At 36.5% G+C, this 23,667-nt stretch overlaps 1 protein-coding gene across 1 annotated transcript; it reads left to right on the top strand.

Moving 5' to 3' along the window:
* The first annotated feature begins 14 nt into the window (after positions 1 to 14).
* Positions 15 to 22,873, top strand: LOC128985102 (CWF19-like protein 2). Its single transcript, XM_054404482.1, has 7 exons — positions 15 to 227; positions 2,833 to 3,051; positions 14,858 to 15,073; positions 16,884 to 18,188; positions 20,062 to 20,319; positions 21,293 to 21,358; positions 22,865 to 22,873. Exons 1-7 carry the CDS (start codon positions 153 to 155, stop codon positions 22,871 to 22,873), a joined length of 2,148 nt encoding a protein of 715 aa, XP_054260457.1. The 5' UTR covers positions 15 to 152.
* The last annotated feature ends 794 nt before the right edge of the window (positions 22,874 to 23,667 follow it).

Here is a 23,667-nt window from a genome sequence, read left to right as displayed (position 1 = left end):
TTGTTGATTGTTGATTGTTTGTTTATGTTTAATTTTGTTATTGTTCAACGTAGTAGAGGTTATTGTGTAATATTGTGGTCTTGGTCTTAAACTTAAAACTTATGTTAAACTTAATGTGGCTTTAAGTTCGACGTTGACCGTTGTGCAAAGGCATGGGCAAGGACAAGAAAAAACACAAGAAGAAATCCAGTAAACACAAAAAGCGCTCAAGCCCAAAGTCAAGCTCTGTAAGTTGTAGGGGTTATATTATCTGTGGTTGTAGTGATGGGATAACCGAATGGTTTCCATGACCGAATAATCAATCAGTTATTTTTTGCGTCAATCGGTTATTTTTAGTTGAATGAATCACCGAATCAATTTTAGTCATTATTCACTGTCACAAACCACAACTAATTTTTATCCTATGGGAAACTGAATGGCATTTAGTCTTTTAGCGTCAATCGGCGATTTTTAGTCGAACGAATCGCCGAATAAATTTTAGTTACCTGATGATGTGACAAACTAAATCAACGAAATAACTAAATCACCGAATCGCACGTTAAGACTAATTCAACCGAACCAGGATAAAATAACCGAATTAGTCTATTCAACGCCAATAACCGATTGATTCGGTTATTTTCATTCGGTGATTCCCACCATTATGTGGTTGTAGGCTAGACCACCGGGGTGAAGAAATCTCTTTAGGCTACCTGTCACTTGACCTGTTGAGCTGCAATGTCTATTAGGGCTGATTTATAAGGCATGTATTTACCACATTATCCCTCAAAAACAATATAAGTTAATCTAAATACCAAAAAAAGCTTCTGGTAGACCTATTGATGTGTGTAGGCCTAGCCCTACTTGGGTACACTTCATTTTATCTGTTGGCACAAAACACAGAATGAGTAATCTTGATTATTCGATTGTTTAATTCAATACATCGTTTGGTTAGTTATGTTAGGTTAACCTTACCTAACTAATCAAACGACCTACGTACAGAAAGAGGAACACATACACACACAAGTAATCAATACTTTCTCCATATAAGTACTAAGTTATGTATAGGGAGAGAAAGTAAAAAGAATATAACTAAAAGAAGAAAAGCCTGCTGTGAGTTGCGACTAACGAAAAATCCACACATTCCTATTTCCTTAACTGCTACATGATCCATCTAAACTTACTACTTATTTATTTTAGGTTCGTTTTCGGCCTTTAGGGCTATTGAAACAAAAATATTGATTAATACTCAATATTTTTTAACTACAGTAGGTACCAATATCAATTAATAATAAAATGAAACCGTCACAACCTACCTAACTAACCAAACTTGCTGATAATGGAAAAATCAAATGCAAGTTTACTAATTGAATTGATAGTTTCAATCGATATTAGCTTAGCCCAGTTAAGAAACTGTACCCCCCCCCCTTTACACTTCCTCATGTATGATACATACTGCATCTAACCGAGACTGGATTCGGCCTACGAAGCTGTCTTCGTTGCTTGGCCATCAATAAGATTAAGTGGTATGAGTTATTGGAGGCCTCTGCCTACTAGGGATGAGCTTCAATAGGCCTACTGGTAAAACTGAACTTATAGGACTACTTATGTTATATTGAACTTTTTTTGCCTTAGGCTATCTACCTAAATTAGACTATTTTAAGTTAAGCACTTTTTACCATTGGCACTTTTGGGGGAAACGCCTATTTCACCCTGAAAATCGTGTTTGAAAATCAAGAAAAATGCTAGAAATCAATGATTTTAGACGCATGTAAAACTTTTTGGGTACAATTTCTTAACTGGACTAACTTATGCTAATAGGCCTATCTATTGAACCTATCAAATTTAAAATATTGTTTAATAATTGATATATTTACCAGCTATATCAGTTATAAAAATAAACTATCATAACCTAACCTAACCAACCAAACTTGCTGATAGTGAAAACATCGAATGAAGGTTTACTAATAATCGGTAGGCCTATTATCATAGCTAAGTTGAGAAACTGTAGGTAGGTACCCAACTTCTTTTTACTACGTGTCAATAAATTAATACTAACATAACCTAGCATAACCAGGGTTTACCAAAAAACGGTCATTTTGGCACATTGTTTACCTAAGCATGGGTTAGGTTGGGTTGGGTTAGGTTAGGTTAGGTTAGGTTAAGTTAGTTTATTATATATTTAATTTGGTTTACCCAAAAATGGGGTAACTTTTGGTACTTTACTATTTTTTACGATTTTTCAAACCTGGTTTCATGGGTAAAAACGGCATTTGCCAAAAAAGTGTTTAAAATGGACTAATAATAAAAAAAAACCACCCTAAGTTAAAAAAGAAAATTATCAAGCCCCAAAAATCATTGATTTCTAGCATTTTTCTTGATTTTCAAACGTGATTTTCAGGGTGAAATAGGCGTTTCCCCCAAAAGTGCCAATGGTAAAAAGTGCTTAAAATAGTCTAATTTAGGTAGATAAGGCAAAAAAAATTCAATATAACATAAGTAGTATAAGTTCAGTTTTACCGGCCTACTTACTGTAGTCGATGTATTCGATACATCAATGTTTTTCTATCAATATTCTATGCTTTTTACATTGATGGTAGACTACCGGTGTTTTTGTTACATGAATATTATCACGGAAAACATACTACTATAACCCAGAATGCTGACCACGTGTTAAACAGTGTTAAGTACTCGGAGAGAGCTTTGCCTGTCAATTAGAAGGCAGCGATGTGATATTATATATTACAATTTTTCCATGGTTTTATTCTTTTTACTTTCTTGGCCCAATTTAGAAGCTATATGCTAAAGAGTTGCCGTATCCGAGTTAGTTTTGTTAGTTTTGTTTTATTGATTTAGGTTGAGAGCAGTAGCAATGATGAATGGGTAGAGAAAGAGGCTGCCCCACCATTGTCCAAGACACAACCATCCTTACCACCAAGACTTGACAATGTCTGTACAATGGACGAGTGGGCATCAAACCCTGCATTACTGGCCTGCACCTCTCGAGATCAGCTGAGGCAGGCCAGGGAGAAAAAGGACACAAAAGAGGAATATGATAAATACATGTTAGATAAGGTAGGTCCCATAAATCTTTAATGAAATAAAAAATTCTGATTACCTAATCCACTACGGTACTGCAATCAGATTAAATTTGCAGTTTTAAATCTTAAAAAGTTACTTAGGCCTAAACTATAAAACAATTCTTTTTTACTAAACTAGGTATAAGAAAAGGTAATTATGTCAATCTCCAGTCAACTCTCTAACTTTTTTTTAATCTTTTAGCCCTTTTGCTGCCGACGAGAGCAAATGCGCACGTCGGGGTTTGTGCTAAAATGGCCGACGTGCGCAATAACGCTCGTTGGCTATCGGGCGAAAATTGCCGACGTGCGTTATAAAGCACATCAATGTTTTCTAACTTACTGGCCTTATATGCTTTCCAAACCCCTCCAAATTCGACTCGGATTATTTGCAGACTATAACGAAGCTGTTTACAGACGATTTTATACGGTATGAGCCTATAACCAATGAAGTGACATATGTTGTATCCGCTAGTGGGTGGGGTGTCCAGAATAAATACTCGGGCGTGATGTTAATTGGGTTCATTTATTAAGCGGATAAGCAAATAAATACAAATTATAATATCTTACTAATACATGACTACGCTAATATCACAGAGAAATCCCCATTATTAAAAGGGTATAATTTAGAGGGAGGGCTACCTACTACTGAACCAAGGGTCGGGCAATGTAAATCTCCTATTAGCCTATCCCCACATACCTGCTAATATCAGCGGGAGAATCATGACCAGCTAGTTGTTGGCTGGACTGCGCCTAGGCTGATTCTGACTGTAAGTTGGTGGTTCACAAGGACCGACCATATCTAACCTCAAGGTGGTGGGGGTTGTGACGCAAATGCTGGCTTTTGCCCAATTGTGACAATCCCTTGACGTATCCACATTAATGTGTGACTAAACCAATTACCACGTGATTCCCGAATTGTGCTTAATGGCTGTTCACAAAATAAATAAACTACCAATTAATATCAAAGGGTATATCCACAGCTAATGGAACATCCTAACGTTATGCATTCATACTCCATAATCCATTCATACAGACATTTTGCCTATTTTAACACTTTTTTTTTTTTAAACACTATATATACTTCATTACACATTTAACATTCCACAATTAATTCATAAACACCAAAATATCTAAGATAGCACCCTCAAACTTAAATTCTAAATAATACAACCTTCGCTTAAACACTTAAGGAACATACAACCCGTTGCATTAATACTGCTTACAACCTGAGGTAGACAAGGAAGACAAATAACCCTGAGGACGGTATAAACATGACTAAAGGGACCGCTTGAGCCTCAATTGGCAGGGTGCGGTTACCCAAAACGAACAGGCAATCTTTTAGGACCTGTCCGGTCACTGGGGTGGCTCTTAACGCCTCGAATGGCATGTGGCTATTACGTGACAATTTTGAATTTTGATTACAATGAATTGCAATAGATTCGGAAAGACACATGCTTAGAGACCCGCCGTCATCATCAATTGACAATTAATGTCAACATCAATACATTTCTCATATCACCGCAGCGTTACTTCATATTTATTAACTGGGATTCGGTAAATGCACATGCTATATGTACACTTAGCGAACCCGGTACGCGTACATACACACGTATGTACCGCACCCGCGTCAACACTAACGCGTTTAGCACTGATCTTGGTGCTTACCATTTTGCTGCGGCTACAACATAATACATTTCTTAAATACTACAATACCATAATGCACACAAAATAACACAAATATTGCCCTTCACTCACTACACTTGCACATTCACACGAATTCACTGATTTGGCGATACTTCTGGGGTTACAAATTGGTTTCTTCTTGAGCTGAGGACTCCGCCAGGTGGACTTCTGCTGCTTGTGAACGGTCGAGGGTGGACATGAGATTGATTCCTGCGTGGCTGCTCCATCGGACCCCTGCACTTGGAATGATTGCTCTCCGGTACATGGTTGGAGTCGGGCTAGGCACCTCGCTGTCTACAGTTGATGATGTCTGGGCTCCTTGACAGTGGCTGATCACCCAAAATAGCTGGACGACCTTTCCCAATGGCTTTCGACAGTAGCAGGTCAAACAAGCGATGACGCACAAAATGATTACTGTGCCAGCTCCCCAGGCTACCTTCCGCACCGTTTGCGCCGCTTTCAGGTCTCTTTGCTGTATCTGTATGTGCTCCAATACTGAAGTTAGGTGGGAATACGTTGACCCAAAAGTACTTGCAGATCTGACGACTTCTTCAATCGGCTTCAGCTCTGTAGTGTTACGTGTTTGGATGACGTACGACTGCACCAGCGCCTGCTCTTTGATGTCCAAGAGTGTCTCCAATTCTGGCAGAACTATGGATTCTCGAAAATTCTGGAATTTCATAAAACCAGTGCTATATGGAAGAAGCGATAGGTTGCTGTTGAAAATGTGACAATGAGACGAATTTTGTAATATTCCAGTCCCGTTGATTCTGATCGTTGTTTGCCTCACTTCATTTCTGCATTCAAAAGTCAATGTTATTGCTGTTGTTGTGCTGTACACCCACAGCCCTTGCGACGGCACCTGGTGAAACACAGCGTCCATTGGTCCCTGATGCACCCTCCTCTGACAGACTCCTGGGGTCGTCGTTCCTCGCTCGGCTAGCAGTTGAGCTTCACAGCTGGATTCACACGTAGGCACACTGGGAATAGTGGTTGACACAGTGCCTGTTGTCCCTGGGTACATCGCTGGAGTTGTTCCTCGCTCAGAGTGGCATACCGCTGTCGATCTGGCGTAATAGCTAGATATGGGGACAGACTATGGAAACTTACATATGCCCTTAATTTCTGATCATATACAGGGAGGTTAAAGACTCTACACTACTCAAAGGATCTATCTGGGGATTTTAACAAAACAATAAATATTACTCTAATCCCATAAACTCAATACTTCTGACTAATAAATACAACCCATTTTGTAAATTTACAGTATAATTTAATTGTGAGACTTGCAACTCCACCGATTGTGTACGCATTGTAAACTAACTAACTTTATTTTCAAAAAGTCTTGCAAGCCCTATAATATCTGAATGTGTGACTTTCAACCCGTCCTGTAATGTTTTTACGTAAATTACTTATTCCTAACTAACATAAACTAATTCCACCTGAATAATAGCTAATTTCCCCAATTTTATCATTTAAATTATAAAAATCTTCCAAGTCTAACGTTCCAAATACTTGACGCATACCTGTCCCTATAGAATCAAATATAGCCCTTTTTCCCCTTATATTGTCCCTATCATCCTCCCCATCTAACAAAAGTTTCAGTTGGTCCGTTATCGCCCGTAAATGCATTACTCCCTCCTTCATCCGCATTAATTCATCCTCGGGAATAGGCAACCCTATCTCGGAAACGTTGTCTGCAATACTATACACCGCATCTGCTAACGCCGACACTAGTTCATCATAATGTTTTATATCTAAGGTTGACGCGACCTTCCACGCGTCCCCTGTAACTATCAAATCTCTTTCCTTGATGAACATTACCCCTGCTGGCAGCAATTCACAATGCCTTGCTCCACATACTAACTTCCCTTCGAGACCAGGGTCTAGTGTGGCCACGCTGCAGAGCGTGCCTGCAAACAAACGAAATACCGCCTTAGTAATAGAAGTACCGCCATATCTTACGAATTGAAACAAATAGTGTTAGTGCAACACATTGTTAATTTTTTTTTTTTCATTCTTTCTTACATTTATACCATACGCCTTTTACACATTTACCCCCATATGCATTTATACAACCACAACAAAAATTTAATAATATCAGAACAACGTCGCATACCTACAAACAATAACGTCTCGCGTTTCAGCTAGGAAGTGCATCCAAGTTTCATTTGTTAAAATACAAAATTAATTTCTTCCATTTAATTCAATAACATCAATTTTACTCAAGGACTGGTTGCTGATTGATTTCTGGACGTGTGCCTAGTATTGTACAGATGAGTCGTTACTCTCGTATCTGGCACGTCATCTTTATTTTTTTTTGGACGGTGTCCAGTCAACATCCCTCGGATCATCAATCATAGTTAAATTACCAGTATCCTCCACACGGCTTGAGCTTTCTGAGCCTAATGACTCAGTCACAGAACATGGACTACCCCAACCTCGGAAAGTACTTTGGTCCGAGCTACTACTGGTGTTTGCCATATTCATATCGCCCGTGTCATCTTCTATTTCTGGTACTTCCGGCGCCTCGGTTCGCCGCTTCTCCGGGACGTGTGCCAGGCCACTTCCGCCGTACTCCGGCCTAATTCCGACAATCCTTGGTTTTGCAAAAACCATGGCATCCGGCCGCAAATTTTGATCGATCCTGTCAATCACCGGACGTTCATCCGCCTTATCACTTACCACAACCGTATCGTCCTTATTGCTAAAATCATTACCAATACCTAATTTCTTTGAATTTATCATATCCCAACACTATCTCATTTCGCAAAATTTCCCCGTTTATATTTAATTTATTTATACATAAATTCATTTTACGTTCTCCTAATTGAATTTCATAAACTAAATCTGATAACTTGGATAGAATGGTATGAGGCCCTGACCAGTACTTAACAAATTTCTGCCCCAACGCATTTCTAATTTTCGGGTGAAACACATATATACTGTATCTCCCACATGAAATTCTATCAATACTTATTTTTATCACAATACAGTTTACTCTTTTCCTTAAAAACATTTATATTCTCAACCAATTTTAACGCTTAACTCACTGCGTCTACTAAATTACCACATTAAAAAAATTATTGGTTTTGTCGAGAGTGCATGTGCCAGTGTGTGCACTTAAACACTTTCCACTGCCTCTCACCCCAAATAAGCTAGATATCATCATGTGTCAACTCAATTAATGGCTTTACAATTTCACTAAAATTTGAAATAAATTTTCTATAATAATTTACCAACCCCAAGAAACTACGTATTTGTTTAACATTTACTGGAATAGGATATGTGCAAACAACTTCAACTTTCCTTGGGTCTATCTTCACGCCTTCACCACTGATAATATGTCCGAGATAACTAACTTCCGACTTAAATCTGAAAATAGCCCGAATGTAGGCCAAGTGTAGTAAATAATTGGCAACCTGACAAAAAGTCAAGTATTGTTTAAATTAGTGGCAACGAATAGTTAAATTTTGTAGTTAACCTTACAGTAATCAATTGCAACACAATATAACGTAATATCCTCCTATAAATCTTTATCTTTATCTATTAAATTCACGGGTAGTTTTAACCATAATAAAATACTACCTTTTATTTAACTAGTACTGACCTCATAACCTTTCTATCCTCTGAGACTAAATGTTCTAATTTTAAATCACTTACACGATCAATATCAATTTTGCCGTTCATGACAAACATTTTATCCAATTGCTCGAAAACATCAGACAGAACTATCATTTTCCTCTTTTATTTTCCCCATACATCACTACAAATAATACCTTTAAACTCTACACAATTTTCCTGTTCATTTACCGAATGGTAGGCATCACTCACACTAGCTACACAACTTTACTTAAGTTTTACTTCGAAAACGTCTATTTCATAACTATTTAACCCTAACCCATTTTCAAATCATTAACCCCTTCGGCCCTCACGACCGGTACATTATGAAACAAAATAACATATAATCAATCAAATTTACTATACAACACTAGACGTACGACTTCTTATCACCTTTTTCAACCACTTAACTTACGGACCTTTTAACCACTTGACTTACGGACCTTTTAACCACTTGACTTACGGACCTTTTAACCACTTGACTTACGGACCTTACTACAACCACATTACTTCAATGGCTACAAATATCCTCATATACAACAACGTAGGTACCACGACCTCAATAACAACAATACTACCACCAGTATTACAACACTTATTACTCATAATTCTCATTTCACCGGCTTTACCCTAGCCAAAACACAACTTCCGTACTCGCCCGGGCCACGATGTCTTCGACTGGGAAGACGTTCCATAACCTACGAACATACAGGTGCAATTGCACGTCTCTACCCCTAATTTCCGATCTCCCTCCGGTTCCAGAACTGAGTCGTCACCCAGCTCCTTCCCCCCTTGATTTCTCCCGGATTGGCCGACTTCCGGCAGATTTAGGTTTACAGATTTAGTCTTCTAGACGAAAGCCATCGAAAAAGTGAGTACATTTAACCGCCTCGACATCTCGAAGCGAGCCCTCCCACGGACTCATAATTTACCACGGCTTCGACCTCTCGACCCGTGTCCATCCCCAAGGATGCCTTCATAAGAAAACCCAGTAAGGTCCGCAACATAAAACCGCAAACTTACGTTGCCCGATTACCTCAATATTCGCCTCCCCGAATATTTTTAATCGTTCTCCTGTCATTCCCGCTGCTCTCATATCTGTCTTAACCCGTGGAAGACCCCTTTATGAATCAGCGAGAATTTTTCTTTTTCCTTTTTTTGCCTCAAACTCCACACAAAATTTACCGCTCTACCATTCACTATTACACATATAATTAAATCATCCCTATAATATATTCTTACACTTGGGATTACTTCTGGTGCCACTTCCTTGCTGAATACGCTTAGTCCAACAGCCTGTTTTATTTCCCTGCTGGATGCGCGAAGTTTAATTACCAATTCCGAACTACTACCCTACAGTCCCTCTGCAGGTGTCCTAAGTTACCGTGTACCTACAACAAATTATCCTTGTAACCAAACAATCTATATTCGTCGTACCCAGGGTTTTCCGTTATTAAATGGGACATAGTGTTGCATGCCCCGCGCGCTTGTGCCACGCCCTCTGTAAGGAACACCTCGGCTCCGCGAGCTGCCTCCCAATGCCGCCACGCTTATATGACCTGATCAAATTACCCCGCGATCAATTCCGGCATATTGGCTACTATTAAGGACGTTCTAAAAATTTCTACCAATAAATATCCCATCTCCAGTACAACAAAAAAAACAAACTATCAATGTGGGTCCCACTTTTACATTTCAATTAACAATTACTATCACTTAATCACATTAAATACCCACGCACCAAAAAAGACATCAATTTAACATCACTATAACACCAAAACATTCCGATCAACCCACACAAAATCATTATGCCAATTAATATTCCCAAGAAAAATCCCTCTAACCAGGACCGAACTCCCATTTTCAATTTAATTCAATACAACAATAAAATGATTTTAATGATAATATTACTTAATTACTTTAAAATAACATTTGTCAAGTCAATTTGTTTAATTTACTCAATTACTAAAAAGTACTAAAAACATTTTTCACTCAACAACACAATTTTACAAATTACTTAAAACAACCATTTATTTACTTGCTTTTTTTTTATTTATTTACTTTAAAAAGTATCAATAATATATATTTTATTTTTCCTTTAATTTCAAAACAATATTAACTTCTTATAAAAAATTTACTCTCTCCCACTACATTTAACTATTCCCTGAAGCTGTGCCAAACGGCCTCTGATATTCCAACACCGAGGGCACGCTAATTTTAGTAAATTTATTGCCCAGCGTTAAGCCCACTATTTTAGATTCCGGCCCAACACTACCAATATAACACCAATAGTACCAAAATACCGCCAAGATCATCACCAGGCAAATTTTAAAAATCCCCTATCGTCGACATACATACTGACATATACATAACCCATCACTAACGTTCCCACAATAGAATGCTAGCATAATTAGTGCGTACCTGTACCGCACGAATACCCACACCCGGAGTGCCACTACAAACCCTTATAATTCCCGGTAACACGGCTCCAATATCCCTTACCTCATCTATTACTTCTACAGACATCAATCGAAATTTCCTAAAAAAATTATGCGTCAATCTCTCGCACAAAATATATGTCTTTGAATCAGACACATAGACAGATACTAATTCAGCTATTTTATTTTCAGTAAATAGGTGACCTAGGCAATCGTAGTAAAACTGGGTACGAAAGAGATCAAATTCCCTATCTTGAATCCCCGTCATTTTCGCCTTATAATTTACATACAACCACAAACTTCAATTTTTTACTTAACAACCCCCTTTATTTAATCATCGCAAGAAAAATAAAAATCCATCCCCCCATATGAACTTGAATCCTTAAACTATAATAACATACCCCTTGAAAAAGGACATTCCCCTAAAAGAATTACACCCACTTAAAAAAAAGTACAATCCCCCTTTAAAAAAAAAGGACACTTCTGACACCAAATGTTGTATCCGCTAGTGGGTGGGGTGTCCAGAATAAATACTCGGGCGTGATGTTAATTGGGTTCATTTATTAAGCGGATAAGCAAATAAATACAAATTATAATATCTTACTAATACATGACTACGCTAATATCACAGAGAAATCCCCATTATTAAAAGGGTATAATTTAGAGGGAGGGCTACCTACTACTGAACCAAGGGTCGGGCAATGTAAATCTCCTATTAGCCTATCCCCACATACCTGCTAATATCAGCGGGAGAATCATGACCAGCTAGTTGTTGGCTGGACTGTGCCTAGGCTGATTCTGACTGTAAGTTGGTGGTTCACAAGGACCGACCATATCTAACCTCAAGGTGGTGGGGGTTGTGACGCAAATGCTGGTTTCCAGAATTACCTCAAACCACATTTGGTACTGGATATAATGTTGCAAAATCTCAAAGTTAAAAACTACTTTTGGCTGAGCTCCCTGCTCCAAATATAAACGGAATCAAACTGTAAACTAATAAATTAACCCATGTGAATACACAACACATAGTTTGAGTTTGCTCTTGGTCTGTGCGTTGCTGATTACTTCTCTACTATGTCTAGATCGTTTGTCATCTGTGTTTAGTTGAGTTTTGCGAATGGAAAGGTGTTTGTTATTGTTTGTGTTTACTAGTGCTATAAAAGTAATGTTGTGATGAAGGTAAGGGCATGAAAGTTTGTTTGTAATAACTTATGCATGCTCTACAAACTAAAATAATTACATTTATGCATGTGTTTGGTTAGTTTGAGTTTTAGTAAAAATGAGTAATAGACGAGTTAGGTCGCCGGTGAGTGAAAATACAATAATAAACAACCTATTGGGTGACGGTGAATGTTGACGATGGTGATGTGAGTGATAGTTTTGTAGACAATATTTCTGAGTCGAGCTCAGAACCCAGTTCAGATTCTAAAAGTGAAGGATTAGGTCCAGAATTTGAGGACGATACGGACGAAGACCCTGATTACATGGTAAATTCAGACCCCTCTGACGACTCAGAAGATGAAATCCCCCAACCTAGACATAGGCCTAGGCCTACTCCCACTGCTGATGTCCACAGTACAGTCGACGAAGTTATTGACGATGTTGTAAACAACTTCAAAATTCCAGAAGGTGATGTAATGGAAATGGAAGATGTACTTTATGCTAATCTAAATGACTCTAACGCTGATGAACATCTTGGATGGGATCCCCTTGATGAAGGTAACGATCCTGGTTTTGACCATACTTTTCCTTTTGACGAATTGCCTGGGCCAAAACATTGTCCCCCACATGATGCACCTCCAATATCGTACTTTAATTTATTTTTTACTGTAAATCTCCTGAATTCTTTTGTGCTAAGGACCAACCAGTATGCCAGGGACTAGTTATGTATATCACTGCACATATACATAACTTGACTCCAAATTCACGTGCCAGGGATTGGAAAAATGTCACCCTGCCGGAAATGAAGGCCTTCATTGCCACAATTTTAAATATGGGTCTTGTAAGAAAGCCAACTATTCAAAGCTATTGGTCGACAAAATCATCACTTCAAACACCTTGGTTTGGAAAAATGTTTGGTAGGAACAGGTTTGAGTGTCTATTGCAATTTTTCCACATAGTCGACAATAGCACTTTGGCTAAACCAGGTGATCCAAATTATGACCCCTGTGCTAAATTTAACCCCCTATTGGATCATGCAAACAGGATTTTTAGGACTTATTACACCCCTCATCGTGAGATATCAATTGACGAAAGCCTGGTTGGCACTAAGAGTCATTCGCAAATTATGCAATACCTGCCCAACAAGCACCACCATCGTTGGGGCATCAAAATGTGGATGTTGTGTGACTCTGTCTCCAGGTATTGTTTGGCTTTTTTTTGCTACAAAGGAAATAAGAACAAGAGAAAATCAACTGGCCTTGCATTCAAAGTTGTCACCAAGCTTTTAGAGATAGGTCAGTATTTGCAAAAAGGCTACCATCTCTTCCTTGACAATTTTTTTACGAGCATCCCTCTGGCGAACCACTTTTACGAAAACCAAACCTACATGACTGGCACAATTAGGAAAAATAGAAAAGGAATACCTCCACAGTTGAAAGAAAAATTTGCTGTTGGCCAGAAGACGTATTTGCGGAAGGAGAACACGCTTTTTTTGGGATATCGAGAAAAAGCTTCTCAAAAGAAACCAGTGCTTTTACTCTCTACAAAAGCATCTGCAAAGTCAGTGGAAGTCAGAAGAAGGAAAAGACATGAAGAAAACCCAAAAGTGAGGCCTGAAATTATAGATACTTACAATATGTATATGGGGGGGATTGATGGCTCAGACCAAATGCTCTACTGTTATTTAGATGAGCGCAGAACTGTCAAGTACTGGAAGAAGGTCGTGTTTAATATATTTGGCAGGATGATTCTCAACTCGTATATCATTTACAAGGAAAATTGTTCTGGTAAATTACTGTCAAGTTTTAACTATACCAACTCCATAATTGAAGAGCTCTCTACTGATTGGCTAATGCTGAAGAACCAGCCACATGTTGCTGAGGTGGGCGGTGGCGGAGACGCTGGAGAAGCTTCTGGATTCGGCCTAGAATCTCTACCCGGAAGAATGTTAAGAAATTGTTCTGTGTGTAGCCTACAAAGTACAAGTGCAGGAGGGACCAGGAAGAGGAGCAGGACTGTTTGCAAGAGATGCAAGAAAGGGGTTCATCCAACGTGTTTCGGTGAACACAAATGCCAATGATCGGAACTTTTTCATTTGTAAATATTGTAAACATTCTTTTAAATTTATTTGTAGGCTACATAAGTTTTTTTTCCCATTATTTCAGCTCTCTAGCAATGTACATTATTGTGAATTACAAAACATTTAGGCCACTTGTGAATATATGATCATGAACAAACTCTTAGTAAAGTGTTTATACCTAAACGGGTAAACTTTTATTTGACGAAATTTTGAAAAAAAATCACAACTTCGGTTCTACAATTTTCAAGGTAAGGGCATGAAAGTTTGTTTATGTAATAACCTATGCATGCTCTACAAACTAAAATAATTACATTTATGCATGTGTTTGTTTTAGGTATAGTTTTTGTACACCAAACCTAAAAAATAAAATATAAAAAAATTTTGACCATATAAATTTATGTACAAAAATTTTTTTTTTACTATAATAATTATTATATGTTTTTATGAAGACTGGTTGTTTATTAGAAACAAAACAAGGCCTTATTTATAAAATTCTGATATAAAATAAAAAAATACACAAGGTTTTGTGAAATAATGAATTTTCCTCAAATCAGGTCTGGCAGTCTTCGCATATTAGTCTTACCTTAGACCCGGCATTTTTCAAGTAACATATAAAAAACCGGTTGGCAGTAAAAGGGTTAAACTGTTAGTTTTTTAGCGCTGATTCCAAAAATGATGGTAATTTTTTGGCCACAGTAGCCTACTTGTTATTCGTAACTGGTACCATATGCTTTCTGTATGATCTATCTTCATTACATTAGGAGTCATAGGTTTATCTGTATGGTATCAAAATGTTATTGCTTGTCTATCCGGCTCAGCTAGGCCGGACTGATCGTGAGCTCAACCCGTACTGGAAGGATGGTGGCTCCGGTTTACCAGAGGAGTGTGCTGCTTCAGTAGAATCTCTGCGACAAGCGCAGGTGACTGTGGGAGACCAAGGCGCTGCTTGGCTGAAGAAGGCGTTACAGCGAGCCAAGGAGCAGGCACAGGACTCAGGCAGACCATTAGCTGAGGTGGTGGCTGAGCGGTGGGGCGTGAGTTGATACCATACTTTGAAAACTATTTAAGTTTTGGCTGAATAAAGGTTTTCCTGTATTATACTTAATTAAAACTTGACTTATTAAGTTTCTGGGGATTTACTATATTAATTTACTTAGGACTAGGGTAGGCATCCCATCTGTTGGAATCAGTAGTTGGTTCCATTTTGCCTTTTGCCTTTTTACAATACTGCTGATCTTTTTAAATTTGCTATTGTTCTGGATCAGTTGCTTTTGTACATTGTGAGAATTATGTAAACAGTTTTTATTCAGATTATTAAAAGAATTGTATTGTATCAGTAAAATATTTATTTCTTGTAGTTTATAGTAATATTAGGAAAAACATGATTTTAATAGCATCCAAGTTTATTTCCTACACCATCTTTTAATGAAGCTGTGGCCAATCTTTAATTTAATTAAACATGATGAATGAGCCACTTGCTGAGTGTGCTATTGAAACAGTTATATATTTTCTCCATTTATCATACATTGATAACTAATGTGGCATAAAGTATGCTATGGTTGATGTTAAGTTATCCTTTCAGTGTAGCTTGGTTAAAAATATGAGTTGATCCCACACTTTGAAGGCTCTTTAATTTTGGCACATGAAGTTCAGGGATTTACAACTAACGAACCATGCTTAGATTAGCTTTTTATGTTTGTACTAACAGTTACCCAGCGCCCGTTGTTACGCTAACAACTATTATTTTAAATGGTAATTTGTTCTTTACGATAAATAATCAAAATGTATACCGAAAACAAAAATAGAATATTTATATTACTTAATAGCCATTGGATGAACAAAATTTTTAGTTTTTTCATTAGGTATATAAATATATAAGTTTTTAGGCGTACCTACCACCAAGTGAGCACGCAACATACAGCTGTCCGTGTGGAAAGCATGCATTTTCTAAATTTAAAATGGCAATAATCAGGGATTGCCCACGTGCCTTTTAATGGTGATTGCGAAAGCAAGACGCTAAGGAAATTGTAGTCGCTTGAATTCAAAGGGTATTTCGGATGAAATAATCGATAATCTTGGGATTAAGACTATTTCTCCTTTAAACTCACCACTGATTGTTGCTTCGATCAAGTTTGGTGTAATTTTTTAAATCGTCAGTCTGGTTTCATTGCACAGCTTGGGTAGATTTAAGTTTCACATTAGTATTATTGGAGTTCCTTCTTTTAATGACAGTAATGTAGTGGGTCATACTTTCTCATGGGTCATACATTCCTTACGTTAGACTTGCTAAGTCTGATAAAAGACCATTAATTGTAAATTTTATAACAAGTTACCAATAGCCATAAGATTACTTAGTGATAAGGATTTCAAGATTAAAATAAATAACTTTCTTTGTAATCAGCCATTATACTCAATAGAAGATTATGTCAAGAACACTGACTCCACTGGATTTTAATTAATGTTATGTTATGACTAATTTGACGTGCCAATGTATTTGTATGGAATATTAACTGGCAAATAAAATCTCATTCTCATTCTCATACATACTTCCTCTTTTATAGATATAGATATCCTCTTCCTTTCTGGATATTCTTGGGACCAGGCTTCAACCAGGTGTTTTATTGTCTTTCATTTTTCTGTGGCTCCTCTTCCTCCACCTTCTGACATGTCACTCCTCCTTTCCTCCATCACCATCAACTCATATTTTCTTGGAATTCTCTCTTCTTGTATCCATTTGACATTTTCCATCTTAATTTTTTACTATCCATTATTAATTTTAATTTTGGTAAACTTAAATAATTTACAGTTTAAAAAAATTTACAATGTGTTTTAACTTGTTTACAGTCACTAGAAAAGTTGGAGACCATGATAGCTGCTGCTGAGGAACGTGATAAAAATAAGACATCCAGCTCTAATTATCGGCCTAGATACTCTAGTAATGATCAATATAAAGATAGGAAACACAAGAGTCAACAAGATAGAGCACAGATAAAGAGCTCAAAAAAGAATTTTTCCAAACCTGGTGACAGCAGTGAAAACAGTAGTGACGAACAGAGAAATTACGGGTGTAAAAATAGTTTTGAAAGGGACAATGACAGAATAAAGTTAAGTAGATATGACAGTAAACATAAAGAATCAAATAAAAAAAGGTCAAAGAAAGTAAGCGAATCTTCAGAAAGCAGTAAGGATAGTGTAGAAGAGGATAGGTATGAATCTAAAAAATATGGGTATGACAGAAAAACAAAACATTCACTCAAAGAATTTAACAAGCCGCCTAATAGTAGTGATGAAGACAGTGATGGAAGGAGGAAGGATCAAGATAGAAATAGAGAAAAAGACTTCAACCAAAAGTTTATGAAACCACATCGAGATAGTAGTGAAGAAGATAATGGTGAAAGAAAGAAATATCGGGATAGAAATAGAGAAAAAGATTCCAACAGAAAGTTTGCAAGACCGCGTCAGGATAGTAGTGAAGAAGATAGTGATGGAAGAAGGAAATATCAAGATAGAAATAGAGCAAAAAATTCCAACAGGAAGTTTGCAAAGCCACGTCATGATAGTAGTGAAGAAGATAGTGATGGAAGAAGGAAAGATCGAGATAGAAATATAGCAAAAGATTACAATTGGAAGTTTGCAAGACCACGTCAGGATAGTAGTGAAGAAGATAGTGGTGGAAGAAGGAAAGATCGAGATAGAAATGGACCAAAAGATTCCGACAGGAAGTTTGCAAGACCGCGTCGGGATGGTAGTGAAGAAGATAGTGATGGAAGAAATAAGAACCGAGATAGAAATAAAGCTAAAGACTCCAACAGGAAATTTGCAAGACCACGTCATGATAGTAGTGAAGAAGATGATTTTAAATCAAAGTACAATCATAAATCAAGAGATTACAAATCAATGTCTTCTTCTGGCAAAGGATGGAGGAAGCAAGTGGAATCACAGAAAAAGTATCAAGAAGTTGATAAAAAAATTGGTATAGAAAGAGATAAGAAATGTGATGAGGCAACTAAAGAAATTAATGAAGACGTTACAGGTGATGTTGAAGATAACAAACATTCATTGGTAACTGATGCAGAACCAGTTTTAACTGATAAAGAACTTAATGAACTTGCTGCTAAACTAGTTAAAGCAGAACTATTAGGAAACCAAGTAAGTATATTTTTTTCTATCAAAACACAAGATGATCTTTGCATTTAAGTCTGCTTTATTTTTAGAAATAAAATTCAACCATACCACTTTATTTTATAAACGTTTTTGGCTTTTAAATCACATAAGTAGTGGAAACCGCCATTTTTGTTTGGATTAATTTTAAATTTTGTATTTGATAATATAAAAAAATCTTACCAAATTTTCCAATAAAATTAATATATTCCTAAATAATGAGGTCTAGGCCTGGGTCTTTTGATTCTTTGGAAAAGCTTTAAAATATACTAAGAAAATTGAATTGAACCTAAGATAAAAGGAAGATCCAGTTATTGTGTTTAGGCCTAGTTGGAAATAATTTACTAGTGGTTATTGAAACTATCTTATCAAATTGTTGTTTCAAACATAATATTTATTCTAAAAAATTGTTAACTTAATTTTAAACCCATCAGGGCAATGCCTTATCGTAGTAATAACATAGGTAAAGTCATATTATCTGTGTTTCTTTCTTGACACAATCCTGTTAGGAGTAAAGGTTTAATAATGTATAGACTGTAATTGTTGTTAGAAAACTATGAATGTACGATACTATCCATTTTCATACTAATGTCAATGTATTAAAATTTAAAATATTCGTTTAAATACAATTCTGAGAAGAAAATGGAAAAAATAATGGTAGCCCCGGACCGTACCGATTTTGTACCGGGGACCGAGCTACAAACTATTGTACCGTACCGACCTTAAATTTTCTGTCCCACAGATCCCTAATAAATACACTACAATAATTTAGCATCACACAGAATCAGGTAACTTTATACCATTTTAACTTTTAAATAAATGTAGGCCTAAATAATTGCATATTATTTATTTGTTGTAGTTAACTTATCAACACATTTTACAAATAAATTTTACATCTTACCAATCATTAACAAGAATTGTGACGTTTCATGTTTAAATCTGCTATCAAGATTAACATAACACACTTTTGCAAGTTTAACTCAAAAACTTGGCTAAAATCTGTACCTCACAAACCTGCACCCTAAAAATAAGCACTTAAAAATAAGTACTTGTTACCTGCAGACTAAGCAAATTGTCATCTACTATTTATATATATAATTTATATACTATTTATATTTAGAACATCTACTATTGGGCTATTGACCAGAATTGTTATAACCTCTGACCAAACATGTTTGTTATATTGAATTTTAGCCTCCTGATCACATTTAAATACTATAAACTGGTGTAAATACCTGCATTTTTGCGATCCTGTTTGTAGCTGAGTTGCTACCGGTTTCAACTCACATGGCAGTCAACTTCAGGCTGTTAACGATGTCTTCTCGCTTCATTCGAAGGTCGTCAATAGATGATAAATAAACAAACAAAACACAAACACGTACACGGACTACTGAAAACGGTAGGCATACAGAACACGACGTGATCGGGCGGGAGTTATGTCTAGATTGCCGGTCAGGATGAACGTAGTCAGTGATGACGTCGTGCCTGGATTTCCCGATCAGCTGATACTTCCATTCACAACTGTCCCTAGCTCCAGTACTATGGGGTACTAAACATGTTTGATCAATGACTGAGCGGCTGAACATGTTGTTTCTTCAACTAGGAGAGACAGCACCTTAGGTTGAGGCTTCAAATTCCATCTTGTAATTTATTAACACCAGCATTAAACTTTTCTGTATGTTTTGACTCCTGCCACCAATAGTGAATGTGTTAACCACCATTTTCTTTGCTAATTACAGACTAGTTTTATAAAACTCATTGACTCATTCAACCCATATAGTCTGATTTGTTTGGATGTTGTACTTTACATCTTGCAAAATTGATTAATTTAATTAGTTTCTAATCATTTATTTGATTTTAGAGTCTAGCAGAAGAGCTGAAAGCCAAACTATCCAAAGCAAGAGAAGCTAAGGCCAACGCACCCAAAGATTCAGGTGCGTCCAAGGAGGTTGTGATCTTGACACACACAGATTCCAAGGGCTTTACTCGACCTGTGAGTCTGTCCGAGCCCTCAGAGTCTTCAGGCGGACGACGGAGAGGCAAGAAAGTGGAGACCCACACTGGAGGCAAGAGGATGAGATATTTTGCTGATGATGATAAATACAGTCTACAAGAAATGGTATGTAACCAACCACAGTGGATAACTAACTGTTAACCTTTATTTACCTTTATTAACCTCACATAAAACACATAAAACCTGCACACCTGGGAAAATAATGTAATAGCTTTGACTATTAATACAGTATCTAATAGTCAATGGTAATCAAAATTGAAAAAGTGTAGACTACACATTAAATGCTAAAATTTCATAAACCCATCAGTTCAAAAATAGTTAACTCTGCAATTCACTTGATTGACAATCAATTTAAAAACTTATTTTTTTTATATTTCAGTAGTTTGTTTTGATTTGATACTACATTAGACCTTCATAAATCTAGCTCAGTACTTGCAAAACTGGATTGCCATAATTGCTGAATTACTGACTAGTATAGCGGAATTAATTAACACTAAAAATTATATTTCTGAAGGTACACTTTTAAAAGTAAAATAGGTTTAGTTGTAAAAAAGTTTGGGGAAAAAGTGTTTATTTTTATACTAGCGTTACCCAGTGTGCGTTGCTGCGCTTAACAACTGTTATTTTAAATGGTTTACTTTAAATGGTCCTACGGGGTCGGACCCAGAAGACCTAGGGGTTTGGTTTAATCTCTCATATTATTTCACTACAGTACTAAGTATTAGTGACTAAGTGTTAGTGATTGTGACCGAGGAAGCCTTACTTTCAAATAATGGCTTTTTAGATGGCGCTCATTAATCTTGCATTTTCTGTTATGTGACACTGCCAAAGTCTCAAACATACCATATTATTGAGATGGATTCCACTGTACTATGTCGGAATATTAGAGAATTTAATGATTGTATAAAATAGACAATTTTAAAATTAGATTGCAATGATAAAAGGATCTCTTTGTCAAACATGACTAGTTTTTAACATTCAATTTTCTATGTTGTGATTTGTATTTCCTTGTTATTCCCCTTTAGAAATAAAACTATTGCTTAGTAATTGAGTATGGTTTAATTTATTTTAATTTCAGTTCCAGAGAGAAAAACTTAACACAGTTGAAGACTCCAATGAAGTGTTCGCTAAACTAGCATCCAAGGTAAGTAATCAAATAGAAGATTACTGCAATTCATGTAAATACCGCAGCAAACCTGCAGACTAAGCAAATTGTCATTTGCCTGATTGGATTTTTACTTAAATCTATTTATATAACATTAGGTTTAAGGAGTACCTTGGTTTGCTGCGACAAGGAGGGTAATAAAGTGATTTTAGCAAATTTCCCCTAGGGAATAAGCTATTACCGTAGGTCTCATGGTAAGACCTGGACCTGGGACCGATTTACTTTTTCGTTTTAATGATCCCAGAGGCCAAAAACACCATCCGTTCAAATTCATATATATAATTCATATATATTTGTAAACCTAGCCTACATTTATTTGAACGAGTTCGCAAACCAGCATGATCAGCCTAAAAACAAAAAAATTTGCAATTTCTTTCCAAACCATTTTCTAGAGCTAAAAAAAACAATAATATAGTACAGTCAAGTGTTGTTTTGTTATGCCCCTAATAGTTACAGAGAAAATTACAACAATTTTTATTTTTAAAATTCCTATGTTATTCTTATGGAGAATAAGTAAACTGGTTTAGTTTGCTTGTTAATCGGAGATATTTTGATCAAATTTGTAAAATGCATTTACTTCATACTAAACTATTAACATAAAAAAAAACACTTTCCCTCCCTGTTGCAGCAAACCTAAGTACTTGTTAAACTAATGCTATTTAAATAGGGAATAAATGTGATATTTTTTAAGGAGATATTATAGAGTAAATCCAATCAGGCAAATGGGAATTTGCTTAGTCTGCAGGTTTGCTGCAGCGGGGGTATTTTATTCCTCGACTGACGTTTCTACTTCTTGAATTGTTGGGTATGGGACCATTGGATCTACATTCTGGTACGCTTCCTCCTCTTCTTCTTCTTATTCAGACTGTCTTACATTCAAAAGATCTTTGAAATGTTGCTGCCATACTTGTAGTCCTTCTTTGCTCTGTACCACCAGTTGTCCTGATTTGTTTTTAATCCCATGTGGCATTGGACTGTATCCCTTTCTAAAAAATCTTATTGATTGGTAGACGTCTCTACTGTTGATTGCTGTCCTGTCCTGTTCAGCTTTCTCTAAGATTTTGTTTACCCATTCTCTCTTTTTCCTCCTAAGTATTCTTGAGAGTTTTTTTATAGTATTCTCTATCTCTTTCTTGTTTCTTATTGAGCCAGACTTCTTAAGCTTTTTTCTTTAGTGAGACATTAGCTTTACATTCTTCGTCGAACCATGGTTTTTTGTTCTTCCTTTCCCTTTTCCCATAAACCTCTTTTGCACAGTTTTGCCGAGTCTCTTCTCTTTAATGTTCTTCCAAACCTTCTCAATTCTCCTCCTCTGAGTCTTCTTGATCAAGGTTGTTTAAGCCTGGAAACGGTTAGACAGTTTGAGGCTGAAAATCTTTCATTACTTTTTCTTCTCCTAGCTTTTCAAAATTGATATTTGTTGCAGTTTTTCTGTTTTGTTAGTTTCTCTATCGTTAGTTTCTCTATCTTAATTCTCTGTCGTAGATTGACTAAAATAAGGTAGTGGTCTGACCCACATTCTGCGTTCCTTATGCTACATCCTTTGATGATATGACTAGAATGTCTGAGATCTATTAGAACATGATCTATTTGGTTGTTATTTTTTCTATTTGGTGATGTCCATGTGACTTTGTGTATGTCTTTTCTTGGATAAGATGTAGGGGAGAGTGGTACATACTGGGACGAAAATATTAAAACATTTTTTTCTTCAATATTAGTTGACTTAGAAGAACAATCTTTACACAAAAATAAAGCACTTTTAAAAACACTTTTAATGATATTTTTTTTTCAAAATTATTAACTTATATTTAAAAGGCCAAAAACCGTTTGTCCCGCTTTATACCACTTGTCCCAACATGCACCGACCCCTGGTACAAGGTGGGACAGCAATATGGTACAAAGCGGGGACAGCATATGGTGCAAAGTGGGACAATAAATGGTACAATGTGGGACATCCTGTTATGCATAGGAGGTATACATAAATAAGACAGTTTCAGACAAATTAAACAAATTATTGATATATGTGACTTGTAAAAACTTATAGTACATAGTTAGTAATTAAACTAGGCTATAAGGCTCGAAATCGCTCCATCTTCTGCATGCTCCAAAAACTTCTTGCGGCAAATCTTCGGCATTATGGACCTGAAAAAAAATTTTTTTTTGTAAAATTCCACTATAATGTTCTTTAATGAATAACTATGATATGAATGAATATGTCTATATTTTAAGAGTTAAATGTAGGTCTACTTTGGCATAAAAACCGACCCCCGCTAAAACTGTATTTATGT

Source organism: Macrosteles quadrilineatus, unplaced genomic scaffold, assembly GCF_028750875.1.
Source record: "Macrosteles quadrilineatus isolate MER2022 unplaced genomic scaffold, UCM_ALF_1.0 Scaffold_2__2_contigs__length_208266976, whole genome shotgun sequence".
Taxonomy (NCBI): Eukaryota; Metazoa; Arthropoda; class Insecta; order Hemiptera; family Cicadellidae; genus Macrosteles; species Macrosteles quadrilineatus.
Note: the sequence above shows the minus strand (reverse complement) of the source record. Positions and strands in the feature narration are given on the sequence as shown.